Source organism: Neofelis nebulosa, chromosome 12 (genome assembly GCF_028018385.1).
Source record: "Neofelis nebulosa isolate mNeoNeb1 chromosome 12, mNeoNeb1.pri, whole genome shotgun sequence".
Taxonomy (NCBI): Eukaryota; Metazoa; Chordata; class Mammalia; order Carnivora; family Felidae; genus Neofelis; species Neofelis nebulosa.
In genome coordinates, this window is record NC_080793.1 from 44,587,106 (window position 1) to 44,601,503 (window position 14,398).

Here is a 14,398-nt window from a genome sequence, read left to right on the forward strand (position 1 = left end):
TCAGGACTGCCTTCGCTGCATCCCAAAGTGTTTGGATTGTTGTATTTTCATTTTCGTTTGTTTCCATATATTTTTTAATTTCTTCTCTAATTGCCTGGTTGACCCATTCATTCTTTAGTAGGGTGTTCTTTAACCTTCATGCTTTTGGAGGTTTTCCAGACTTTTTCTTGTGGTTGATTTCAAGCTTCATCGCATTGTGGTCTGAAAGTATGCATGGTATGATCTCAATTCTTGTATACTTATGAAGGGCTGTTTTTGTGACCCAGTATGTGATCTATCTTGGAGAAGGTTCCATGTGCACTCAAGAAGAAAGTGTATTCTGTTGCTTTGGCAAATGGATAAAGAAACTGTGGTTTATATACACAATGGAATACTACGTGGCAATGAGAAAGAATGAAATATGGCCTTTTGTAGCAACATGGATGGAAATGGAGAGTGTGGCTAAGTGAATATGTATGAATAAGTAAATATGGCTAAGTGAAATAAGTCATACAGAGAAGGACAGATTCCATATGTTTTCACTCCTATGTGGATCCTGAGAAACTTAAGAGGAGACCATTGGGGAGGGGAAGGAAAAAAAAAATGGTTAGAGAGGGAGGGAACCAAAACATAAGAGACTCCTAAAAACTGAGAACAAAACTGAGGGTTTATGGGAGGTGGGAAGGAGGGATGGGTGGGTGATGGGTATTGAGGAGGGCACCTCTTGTGATGAGCACTGGGTGTTGTATGGAAACCAATTCGACAATAAATTCCATTAAAAAAAAAAAAGACAAAGACCTTCTGATTTGAAAAAATAAAAAATAAAAAAATAAAATGAACTGCAATACATAATATGCACATCAAATGAAGATATCTGAATTCAAACCTAGCTAAGCTAGTTTCCTCTCTCCTGTGTTCCCAGGGTATGATAATAATCCTAAACATCCTGCAGTTACTTGTTTGTAGATAGAGGCATACATAGTGATATACTTTCACCTTTGAACATTTAGCTTTCACTCTACCTCTATTACAAGGTAGAGATATGAATAGCCTCAGAAAAATATGGCGGTATTTCAGAGTATTAAAAGCCAAACGTGAACATATTCCATTTATTACTTAGAGACTTAGGGGTGAAAGATTTTTATAATAAAATAAGATAAAATTTAATCTTAGAGTGGGATGTATTATTCCCTCTATGTATATATTATTTTTCTCTGGCACCTTCATTGTTTTTCCTTTATGTTGCATTTTAGTAGTATGATGTGGTTAAGAGATTTTTGTATCAATCTTGTTTAGGGTTCAATAAGCTTCTTAGATACTGTTTTGTTTTGTTTTTTTAATCAAATTTGGGAAATTTTCAGCCATTATTTCTTCAGTTATCTTTTTTCTCCCATTCTCTGTCCCTCCACTCCTTCTGGAATTTCAATTACATGTATTTCAGACTGTCTGAAACTGACCCACAGAACATTTAAGTTCTGTTCATTTTTTTTTAAGTTTATTTATTTTGAGAGAGAGAACGTGCACGTGCACTAGTGAGTGTGTGCAGGGGTGGGGCAGAGAAAAAGGGAGAGAAAGAGAGAATCCCAAGAGAATCCTGAGCTGAGAGAGCAGAGCCCTATGTGGGGCTCAAAACTCACAAACCACACTGTGAGATCATGACCTCAGCCGAAATCAAGAGTAGGACACTTAACCAACTGAGCCACCCAGGCACTCCTACAGTCTCTGTTCACTTTTATTTCTTCTCCAGATTAGATCTTTTTTTTAAATCTTCAAGTTGATTGACTCTGCGGACTTCAATCTTCTATTAGGGTCATTCAATCAATTTTTCATTTGAGTTATACTTTCAATACTGGAATTTCCACTTGGTTCTTTTTTGTAATTTTTATTTTCTCTGTGGTATTCTCCATCTTTTCATTTATTATGATTTTATTTTCCTTTAAACCCTTAAATATGTTTATAAACATTTAAAATCTTCTGTTCAACATCTGGATTACCTCTGGTTCAGTGTGCATTGATTGCTTTTCCCCTTGACTCACATCTTCCTAATTTGCTGACATATCTAGTAAGTTTTATAGTATAATGGAAACTTTAAGTGATATGTTGTAGAGATTCTGGATTATGCCGTACTACTTTGGAAAGTACTGATTTTTATTAAATGAGCAATAAACTTTGCTAAACCAAAATTCTAAACTTTTCTCCTTTGGAGTATAGACAGCATGTAAAAAAATCTATGTATGCAGTTCTTTCAATTTTTAACTGCTACTTTTTCCTAGGTTCCTTAAAGTTTACTCAATGCATACATAGTTCACTGGTCAGATTAGGATCTGAATAGAGTTTATGCATGTATTTTGGCATTGAGTTGCCCTCTTACCAGGATGTCTTCCTTATATGTGGGCAGGCAATTAGTAAGTTAGTTTCTTCATATAAAATTTAGCAAAATTTACTTGTAATTGAGTTGTATTATCTATAGATTCGCTAATGGAAAAATCAAATACAAAGCTGCTATTAAATATTAAACTTTCTTCCTCTACCTATGAAACTAGAAAGATTATGGATTAAAATATAGGTGGAAGGTGACATTATAGTAAAAATACCATGTTCAAAAAACTGAATGCCTCCATAACAATGATCACAGGGCCTAAAATATCAAATAGTTTTAAAAGTCTTCAAAAGACAATGATTTAAGAGAGGAGGTTTTTACCAACCAAATTTAAGTTGGTATAATTAAATTTGAGCATTTCCTTTTGTCCCTTTAAGAGTCGCAAGCCTCAGTCATACTGACATATATATCCTTAAAAAAACATTCATATATACATGGACTTAAATGTTGTGGGATGGGTTTTGTTTTGTTCGACTCATATCTCTACTAGGGTTGGAAACAGTTAAAATGAAAACCAAAGTGCTGAATCAAAGTCCCGGAGGCTTATGATGTTTCAATGCTTCAAAAAGGAAAAGTATATAGCTTGTATATTTTGAGTGCTCAGTGAAAATGTTACTGAACTCTAACTACAGGTTTAATTTGAAGATATATTAGGGACATACATTTAGGAGCTATAGAAACTGCTTTTCCTAGAGAAAGGGAGAAAATGGTTGGTTGGTATGAGGTAAAGTTTATCTTCCTTTAACAGAGGGTCCCCTTGAAAAGCTAAAAACTTCTCCAAGGGAAGAGACAGGAAGAGGATGCAGACTAGTTCCTTCTGATATGCTATGAAGTTGCAAAGTTTACTAAGCAGTGTGTACATAGTAGCAAAATCTCAGAAGGAACCACTTTGACATGGGGAAATGTTTCTGAAATATTCTGCCATCAGTGCATTTGTTTATTCCTTGGAGTTTCCTTTCCAAAAATATAAATAAAAACTATTGCTGACAGATTTCTTGCCTCTTTACTCATGCAATACAGCACTGTTTTGCAGTCTTTTTTTTTTTTTCCCCATTATTGTCCCCCTATGGAGCTTTTTGTAGATAATTTTTTACCCTTATCACTGCTCTCTCATGAAACTTTTATATTACAGATATAATGTATATCTGTTAATTGTACAGTGACACTTTGGAGGGCCACAAGCCATTATAATCAAGATTTTTTTTACTCTCCCAAGAAATAATTTTTCCCCTGTGAGAATAATATTGTTCCATTAAAAAATAGAGTACACTAAGAAAATCAGGTGATTTCCAATCATAAACTCAAGAGCAAAAGGGGAGGCAATTCACAAAAGGGAATTTAAAATTCATTATCTCTGAAAGGTGAAGTAGAATATTATAGACTTCTTATGGTGATTTGTAGACATAAGAAACTTCATGTGGAGGATAGTATTAAGAGAGGAAAAATCATTTATATGCTTGGTTTAAATTAACATTTAAAAATAATTGAGTAAATGCAACTAATTGTACAGGCCAAAAAATTCAAACCATTATTAATAAGGAAAGTTTTCAGTAAAATTCTTATCATAGTAATAAACTTGAATAAAATTGAAGCCAGCTCTCATTCTTTTTCAACCCTACATCACTGGAGAAAATATAATGGCTAGTTTTTAAAAGAAAATGTAAAGAATAAAGTATAAAAGTATGAAAGGAATTCAAAGTCCTTATAATTGAATTCATTACCTGGTACTGATACTTATCTTTTTAAAAAATGTATGTTTCTTAACAGCCATTTTACAAAGATAGCTTAAAGGAGTAAAAAACTTTTCAAATTAAAATTGAAAATAGATAAATGAAAGCCTTAAAACTATAGTCTAAAACACAAAACAGAGATTTCCTAGATGGAACAATTAAAGATAAAATTCTTTACCTTATAGAAAAAAGAAAATTTAGATGTAAAAATACTCATATTTGAAAAGATCTCGAAGAGGTATTTACACACCCATGTCCACTGTAGCATGAATCACAATAGCCAGGAGGTAAAACATCCTAAATGTCCATCACCAAATGAATAAAAAAATGTATGTATAGTATGTATATACGATAGAATATTATTTAGCCTTTAAAAAAAGGAGACCCTGTTACATGTTACAACTCTGATGAACTTCAAGGGCATTGTAAGTAAAATATCCATTCACAAAGAGACAAATACTGCATGATTCCACCTATAAGAGGTATTTAAAGTAGTCAAACTTATAGAAACAGAAAGTAGAATATGGCTAGAAGAGGAGAAAAATTGAGAGGGAAATGGACAGCTGTTTAATGCGTGTAAGTTTCAGTTTTGTAAGATGAACAAGTTCTAGATATCTGTTGCTCAACACTGTGCCTACAGTTAATGGTTAAGATGGCAAATTCGTGTTCTGTGTTTTTTATCACAATTTTAAAAATTCTGATAGTTAAACCAATAACAGGTATAAGTCACATTTAGAATGTACCTCCTCTAGTTGTTTAGTATATATTCAGATATACAAGTAAAGCTAAAGCAAACAAACTCTAAACAAATCTGGACAGATAAAATATACTTGAATGTATAAAATAACGATAATTGTCCAACTATATCATCATTCTAAATTCAACTGTATATGAATAACATGCGGTATACACTTATAGGTCTATAATCCTTATTAAAAAAACTCCTAGGTTATTGTGTTTTAGAATGCAGAATTCTTCAGATTTTAAAAAAATGATACAGCACATATAATGATTATAATAGAACTCCCATAGCAGGGTCTAAGGCAGCATCCTGTCATCAAGTACTTGGCTATTTCTGAAGCAAAAAGTATAAACAGTCATATTAGGTAGGATAATTAAAGACTATAAATAGCCTCATGTCAGTTCAGGTCAGGTTAGGTTTTGTGGCCAGGAGCTTTTAGACCTTAGGATTCCAGATAAATGAATACTGTAGATCTTTTATTCCATTTCAAGAATCTCAACATTTTTACATTAGTAAATATTAATTCTTTATTCCTTGTAATTTTACTAACTGCCAGTGTAATTCCAAGTAGACAAATAAAAACATAGCTAATTCAAAGTCACCACATACCAGCATAAAACATATCCATAGTTAGAATCTATTAGCTTAAAAATCAAAGGTTCCATACAAATTTTGACTTTATCCTAAACTTTTTATCTTTTGAGTATAGTTGACATCCTATCCTAAACACTTTAAAATCTATTTTGTGTATTAGTTTTTAATCTCTATATGCACTGCCCAAGTGGCAGCCATTGGCCAATTATCGCTTTTAAACTTTCGACTATGTCTATCTAGTCCCAAGTTGAGATGGACTGTGACTGCAAAATCTCATGGATCATTTTTATACTGAGTACATGTTTAAACAATACTCTTTTGGATACACTGGATTAAATAAAATATATTATTAAAATTCATACACCTCTTTTTAATAGGGAATTTAAAATTATATATGTGGCTGGCATTACATGTCTAGTGGAGAGTGTTGCTCTAATACCATGTTAGTCATAAAGGCTGAAACTAATTATAATTAAAACATTACTTCCTCTAGGATACCTCTCTGGGGGTGGGGGGGTGGATATGAACCCAATGTTGGGTTGCTCCTTATGCTTCTATCATAATACTGTTTCATTATATTTTAGTTGTTTGTCATTATTCCACCAAGTTCAAAGTTCCTTGAGGAAAGAGACCGGACTTTTTTTTTTAAATCTCTGCATACACATGTTATAGCACAGGCATAGAACAAATATTCAGTAAATGTTAAAAATGAATCAGAATGTCCCAATGAAATACTATTAAGTTGATGTGAAAAGTCACACACAATTCTGAGTCTATAAGTGACTGGAGCAATAAGCAATCATATATTATATTGTCAGCCTTTCAAAAAAATCAAATGAAATAGTATTAAAGTTTTAAAGTTTCAATTTGTCATGGAAAATATAAAAATCTATGTTCTCTCACCTGAAGTCAAATTTCTAGCTGTACTTTGTGACTTCTGCATTTCAGTAGATTTAAAATTGAGATCATCCTGCATCATCTTCAGCTCTTGATTGGTGATAGAGGATATCTGTTTCATACGATTTATATTCTGTATTTGTAGAGAAATAAAAATAGAAAAACTACACTGATTTAACTCTTCAAGAAAACTCTTGGAAAACACTGCTAAGGGACTAGATGTTGTGAATTGAAATACATCATTCATTATATATGTTTCATGTATGTTTATAAGAGTATAGTGAGATTCAAAGTCAGGTTTTCTCAATATGGAGAGACCAAAGCAAATGTAAAAGAAGTAATTCTGAATTTTATTTCACTGTAGAAGAAATTCAACTACACTATTATAAGAACTATTTGGGGGTCTTACGACACTTAGAATATTTAAAAGAAACTGTGCATTTTTCCTTCTATGCTAGCACTCATTAGTAGCTGCTCAAAAAACTTTTTTTTTTTTTTGAATAAATGAAGATACTCCTTGGTATCATATACTCTTAAAGAGTATTACAAGAAAAGAATACCTTCTATTTATAGTACAAATTACAATGTAAAAATATATCAACATTTTCCATTATAACATGTAGATTTTGAAGTTATCTGTGCAAGCATTCCTTCTCTAAGTTTAAACACATCAACAATGGAAGAAAATCATTAATAATTACTCTGAATTAGTCCCTCACTTACTGCTAAACACTGACATCATACATGTTACCCTTTTCCCCTACTGTCCTTAGCTGAATTTTGCTAGAAATACACAAATTAAAGGAATAAAATAATAATCAAGGGAATTTAAATGAAACAGATTAAATGAGCAGATGCCATTGTGAACCACTGCGTTTTCTGAACTGTATTTGGAAAGGTAATCACAGTAAAAATAATGAGAGCACTAAGGCACATGGTACTTACTCTACTAGAGTGCTCCAAAAGTGTAACAATGTTGGCTTCTATCTGTGCCTTCCGTTCAAGTTCCTGATTCTTAGTTTCCTCAAAAGTCTCAATAAAAGCTACAGATTCAAAATTACAATGAGAAGTTACTGTTAATACAGTTAATACTATATAAACTCTGATTTGTAGGTCTTAACAGTACTTTTTAGAAATTCAAAGCAAATTTCATTTTTTTGTTTGTTTCTACGATTTATTTATAATTTTTTTAACTTTTTAATTTTATTTAAATCCAAGCTAGTTAACATGGAGTGCAGTAATGATTTCAGGACTAGAATTTAGTGATTCATATGACTTACATATAACAGCCAGTGTGCATTCCAGCCAGTGCCCTCCTTAATGCCCATCACCCATTTAGCCCATCCCCCACCCCAAACCCCTCTAGCAACCCCCAGTCTGTTCTCTGTATTTTCAACTCTCTTATGGTTTGCCTCCCTCTCTTTTTATCTTGTTTTCTTCTTCCCTTCCCCTATGTCACAGTCAATTTTAAGGCACGGTTTCATCTTTTATTAACTCAAGGGTAATTGAATTATTGAATAAGAACATTTCTACATATTTTCACAATTAAAAAAAAGTTTTTTGAATGTTTATTTTTGAGACAGAGAAAGAAACAGAGTGTGAGCAAGGGAGGGCAAAGAGGGAGAGAGGGAGACACAGAATCCAAAGTAGTTTCCAGGCTCTGAGCTGTCAGCACAGAGCCTGACTCAGGGCCTGAACCCACAAATCAGATCATGATCTGAGCCAATGTCAGACACTTAACCAAATGAGCCACCCAGGCACCCCTACTTATTTTCAAACTTTTAAAGCTTAACTGTTGTGATCTTAATACAAGTAAACTAAAAGTTACTCAGAAATAATAGTTGATATAAGAACAGAAAAAAATCTGTTCTTACATAGGATCTCCTTGATCTATAATTATTAATATTTACAATTAGTCACTAATTTCAATACTGAGAGTAGTTACTAATAAATATTTTATCTGAAAGTGAGTATTTTACTTATAATGTTGCATTAATCTCAACTAAATAAATTTAATAATTTATTCACATTATAAATAGTTTCTAAGAAATCCTCCTTTTCTTGTCTTATAGAATGAGTACATAATTTACTTTTTTATATTCTTAAAAAAATTTTTTTTAATCTTTATTTATTTTTTGAGAGAGAGAGAGAGAGAGAGAAAGAGAGAGCAAGCCAGCGGGACAGGAACAGAGAGAGAGGGAGACACAGAATCCAAAGCAGGCTCCAGGCTCCGAGCTGTCAACACAGAGCTTGATGAGGGGTTTGAACACACAAACCGTGAGTTCATGACCTGAGCCGAAGTCAGAAGCTTAACCGACAGAACCAGCCAGGGGCCCCTACTCTTTTTTATATTCTTAAAAATGTATTCTATGGCTTTCCCCAAAATAAAAACTTACAGTAAGCTAAAAACAACTTTACTGTTATTATGAAACAATGAATTAATTTTGAGATAATTTTTGGTCCTTGCTGAGATTTTAAAGAAATCTTGGGATATTGTTAAATCAGAATTAGCAATTACTACTTTATGGCATGCTTCGATGAGGCTAACAATTGACATCAGACCTATAAAACTTCAGATTCTAGTAAAATGATTATTAAAAAAGGAAACCAATAATAAATATTAGTTTTGAAAAATTTCTGAATGTACAACACAATTTTAAGTGAAGATCTACTTACAAAGTTAAGATTTTTAAAAAGTAAATTAGAAGTTGCAACAGAAGGCTACCAAAACTACCATCAGTGACAGAATCAAGTAGCAAAATCTGAGGTAAGGGCTGATATATAATGAGAGAAGTATTATAAAGAGTTAAAAAAAAAAAGGGTGAAAGACACTAAAGATGAATGCAGTGAAGCATGTAAAAGAGAACATTCAACATTCAATCAATAAGTGGTCTCTATACAATTAATGTAAACGCTAGTTTTAGAATCTATCCCTAACCTAAAAATACTCATACACACAAATATACAAAACCTTTCTAAATTCTCTACCCATCCCTAAGCTCTGCTTGATATTTATTAATTCCTCAAGGCAAATGCCTTGAATGTCCACGGTCCTGGATTTATTATTAGCTACTGTATCTTCCCAAAACGAGATCTCTGATTTGGTATAAATGAACAGATACCTGAGAATATTTTCATATCAATAAGACGACCACTTACTGTCCATATTTTCCTCTCGTTTTTTTAGTTCCTTGTACTTCTGATTCATTTCACCTATAAGGGACACAAAATATAACATCAATTTCACAAACTCCAGATGGTGTTCTAAATATAAAATATCTCTTAGGTTCTCTATATACCAATGGTCACTTTTCAGTGATCATTAGTTACTGAAAATTCATTATTTTCAATTCAGTGACATTCTTTTATATTAACATAGAATCTTTTTCAATACCTATATACTTATGTTTGACTATTTGGAAAAAACAATCTCCTGACTGGAAAGGACTTAAAAGCTTTCCAATGGTTCTCTATTTCAGTCCCAACTTGGAGCTATTCAACCTGCACATGAACACCACCGGTGATGGGAATCATAAGTTCCCACAGAAGTTCATTCCATCTTTGAATAACTCACAACAGGAAGCAAAAACAGCAAAGTCAACTCCCTCACAGAATTTAAAATCTAAAGATTGAACATGTAATTAGAATGGACTAAGTGCTACCTCATGAAAAAGGATGCTATAAGAGCACAGAATATGGACAACTTACCTAGTTAAGGAATTCGCAGAAATTTTCTCTAAAGAAGTAATATTTAAAGGCTGCATTATATAAAGAATAAATGAATAGGAGTCACCTGGTTGAAACAGAGAAGGGGTTCAAAGTCAAAGCAATGCAAATACAGAAACTTCAAAGTGAACAAGGAAGTGACAGAGCGGTATGGCAGAGGCAGAAAATGTGAAGTGAAAAAGTGGCACAAAGAGAAGGCAAAGTGATGAGAGATCTTAAAAGACACATATAAAGAAGTTTGGACTTTCACCTAAGGACAATGGCAAAATTACTAAAGAATTTTAAGCAGGGGAATCAAATGATCAATTTGCATTTTTGAAAAATATCTCTGGTTGAGTGAATAAAAGGGAAATAAATTTTGGAGACAATATGACCAGTTTAGGAGGTTGTCACAGTAATCCAGGTAAAAGATGAAGGTTCCCTGGAGTAGGGCAGTGGCAGTTAGGATGGAAAGCAGATTTTTGTTGCAGACATTTAAGAGCCAGAGTGAATTGATTTTGTAGGACTCCCAGGTTTCTGGCCTGGGCAACTGAGGACATGGTCATATTATTAACTGAAAAGAGAAGCAAGTTTAGGAAGAAATTGCTTACAGCAGGTCTGGATGTGTTGCATTTAATATATGTGAAAGACATGTTAAAAGGGCAAAAATCTAAGACCCCAATAAATGGATGAAATTGGACACTTCAGCTGCATAAAGGGACTGTTATAGAGGTGGATCATGATTATTTTATGACAACAGGATTTTCAGCGTTAACAAAAAATGAGTTTTAGAAGCACACTGCTATTTCCCTGGACTAGTGAGACAGTTGCAGCCCTGTGTTCTCAGAGTCCCAGGTAGAGAAAGCATAAGTTTGTGCTTGCATCAATCTGCAATTTCTTCATCTGAGTCAGTCAATTTTTAGCATTTTGGAAAAACCAAGAAACGTTATTAAGATGATATCTAGCAAAGATGGTGAGAATCATAGACCAGAGATTCCTAACGATGTTCCTGATAAGGAGCTGGTGGCTAGAAGAACTTTAAGAAGAGTTCAAAGAAAATGGGAGCCAAAGGTTATAGTGCATAGGTTAAAACCCAACGGTCAGCCTGTGTTCTATTTAAACTCCTATGCAGCTTTTTCAAATACTGGCTAGAGTAAAGTTAGGGAAAAGAGAAGACAGTTGGGGTAGAACCTCAAATTACATGGAGGCATGGCCTTCTACTTATATATATATATTTGCTTGGGTGGGAAGTGAGTTACAAGTACACGAAGGTGATGGAACAGAAACCTGGGTCAGCAGTTTTATTGCTTTATGGTCTAAATATTTTCGCCAAACTCATTGAGGAGAGCCCTGATACAGAGAAAATCTTGTCAAGGCCCCCAAAACAGTATTGACAATAAAAAGCTAAAAGTGAACTCCACTCCTTAAGAAGAGTGAATACCCTGTGGTCCTTAATTTCCAGCCAATGAACACCGAGAACCAATGGGAAACGTTGGGTTCATTCAGACTAAGGCTTTGGATGCATTAACTTTACTGAACAGCTATCTGAGTTCATATGATCACCAATGGTCTCAAAGCATATTGATGCATGATAGGTTATTAAGGGGAAGGGGAGAGATAATTTGTTATTAATAACAAACTTTGCATACGATGTTTTAAAATTAGTCTTAAAATAAATATCACCATTCACTCACCTTATGGCAATAGTTTTTTGAGTTGGGAACAAAGAATTAGAGATGGAATACCCTCCACAGGAGGATTATATGCATGGAAATGTTACATAACATGTGAAGTAGCAGAAAAGGTAGTTTCTGCTGAACCTGCCATAGCCCAGATTTCTAAGAAAGTCCTGATTAAGAAGTTGCGCCAGAGATTGGTCAGGCATTAAAGAATTAGGAGGAAGGCTTGCATCCTATGCTTTACAAAAATGTAACTACCATCGTATCTTTCTTCTTACTTAAAAGAATCTCCTATACATGCTGTTCCTAGTTCCTCATCTTGCTATCAGACCTCAAGACATGTAATAAGACTTCTCCTTCTACCATTCTAATGAAACTTCTCTCCATAAGGTTATATGATTCTTTAGTTATCGAATCCAAGGGGGCAGTTTCCAGTTCTTATATTACACTGTAATATTTGACACTATTGATACTTTCTTCCTTCTTTCAATTTTTTTCCCCTTATTTGTTACTGTTAGGGTGGGAACTTCTGATTTCTCTCACTCTCAGATCATTCTTTCTGCATTCTCTTCATGGCTTTCGCTTTCTTATTTAAATTCTGGTTTCTGCCTTTAGTTGACTTCTAATGCTACATTACATCCAAGAAAATTGTACTCATTTTTGTGGTTTAAGAACTCCCAAATTTGACCTTTTCCCTAATTTTCAGATTGTTTTATCCAACTGCTTACTAGATATATTCATGTGGGTATTTTCAAGACAGCCTAATAGTTTATTAATAATTAAATTCATCAGTCTTCCCTCTCAGAGTCTGCACCGCTCTGTATTCCCTATTATGTTTGGAAGTCCTTCGCCACACACTTATCATCCAAGTCAGAAACCTGGGAGAGTATTTCCTCCTTCTCTTTTCAAATCCTTGTTCTTAACTGTCATCAGATTGAGCTAGAAGACATATCTGGTCAATGTCTCCAACTATACAGCTGGCCAGCTGGATTAGAAAGGACGGAGCTCCCATATAGTTTAGCAGATTACCAAGCTTTGTAAAACCTTCTCCCTTATCATTGTTGTTAGGAATAAAAGAGGTTGGGGCACTAGTAAACACCTCTATTTTGTGATTTCTCAGTTGGAGGATTCATATCTGAGCTGTCCATGATAGGCAATGTACAGATGTGGGCAGTCCTGAGGTAGGGTAAAATACAGGAGTTATTACCAAATGTTCCCTTAGTTGTACTATTAAAGGAGAGTTCAAGATCATAGATACGGGAAGCTAATCAGTATATTACCTGGAGGTGCCAAAGCAGGCAAGCAGAAGGACCTTAAGTAGTAAGATTAAAGAGACCAAAGGAGTAGGAAAACAGCACGCTGATAAGGGTTATTTTAGGGTTATCCTCAAATTCTGAATATATGATGTAATTATAGTTCTACATAATTTACTTTACTTCAAATTTACTGAATGCCTGCTATGTGCTAGATACTGTAGCAGGTGCTACAAATCAAAATGAACAAGATAGTTACAACTCTATCATAGAAAGGATTACAATCTACATTAGGTGTACATGTAGAACCAAAAGCTACAATGGAACCTAAGTGTTCTAACTGAGGTATATATGAAGTCCGGTGGTAAGTAGATAGGTGAAAGAGTTCAGGAAGTATCCTATCAGCAAGGCACTCTAACAGGTAGAAATTATGGAGATGAAGAAGACCTTTACATTCAAAACATTTATACTCCACCAATGCAAGTACCCCAAAATTATAAACTATTAATTCAGGCCTTTTTCCCCCTCACTTGGAGGAAAAAATAAATGGGTATAGACTATTATAAAAGACTTGGTATACTGTAGAAAGGACATATTGTCTTTTGATGGTGTCTGCTATAGAAAGCTAGTGGAGTAAGAGAGATACGCTCTTCTTGCACTACCAAGGGGCTGAGTAACCACCACAATTGCCTTTGTCCTCACCATCCATTCATCTGACTCTATTACTTCTCTGCCATCAAATGTTCTCTGGACTCTAGGCTTACAGAGTCATCTTGATTTTTATTCTCCAAGAAGTAGCTCTGCCCCTAAAGAAGGTCTGAGTACCATTTCCCCTCCATTTTCTCTCTTAACCAATATAAAACAAGGCATACGCTAATGATTCTTCTGGCCTAAAGTTCCCCAAATTGGCAGGCCTAGTGATTTTGGAGGGGAAAGAGCAAACAAACAAATAAACAAACAAAAAAACTAACCAAGCAAAACAACAACAAAATTAACAAATAAAATTAGAGAAGTGGGCCGTGAATAAACCCCAAAGGACTTTTACATATCCAAATTCTTTCCTTTCTAGCATTTGGGGTCCTTCTGAGGCTAGCTAAGTCTCCCCAGGACCTTTGAGTAGTCAATACCTTTGAATTTTCCTTCTGTGGCATGGTTTTAGTCTCTACCATTCTGTTCATTCTACTCTTAGTGAGTTCCAGTTCTTTTTTTGCCCCTTTTAAAGTATAATGCCAAGAAATATAGGATTCGAAGCAGACTATTACTTCCCATACCCTATATATCCACCTTTTTGTTAATGCAACCTAGGATTTCAGCTGTTTGGGAGGCTACAGCACATTAATTCATACTCAACTACTGTCTAAATCTTTCCTAACATTTTCACCTATTTTAGTAAGCCAGGACAGTTTCTCTTCCCCTTTCTTACTTAAATTTTAATTAGT

At 34.1% G+C, this 14,398-nt stretch overlaps 1 protein-coding gene across 4 annotated transcripts in view; it reads right to left on the reverse strand.

Annotated features, from left to right (window-relative positions):
• IFT74 (intraflagellar transport 74) overlaps positions 1 to 14,398 on the reverse strand; it is an 86,036-nt gene that overhangs the window by 13,457 nt on the left and 58,181 nt on the right. For 3 of the 4 annotated variants that reach the window (XM_058695191.1, XM_058695189.1, XM_058695192.1), the window contains exons 14-16: positions 9,482 to 9,535; positions 7,268 to 7,365; positions 6,329 to 6,455 (exon numbers count right to left, since the gene is read on the reverse strand). In XM_058695191.1, the coding sequence (XP_058551174.1) occupies positions 6,329 to 6,455; positions 7,268 to 7,365; positions 9,482 to 9,535 (279 nt within the window). The remainder of the gene's footprint in view (positions 1 to 6,328; positions 6,456 to 7,267; positions 7,366 to 9,481; positions 9,536 to 14,398) is intronic. The other variant, XM_058695193.1, reaches the window with a different exon arrangement.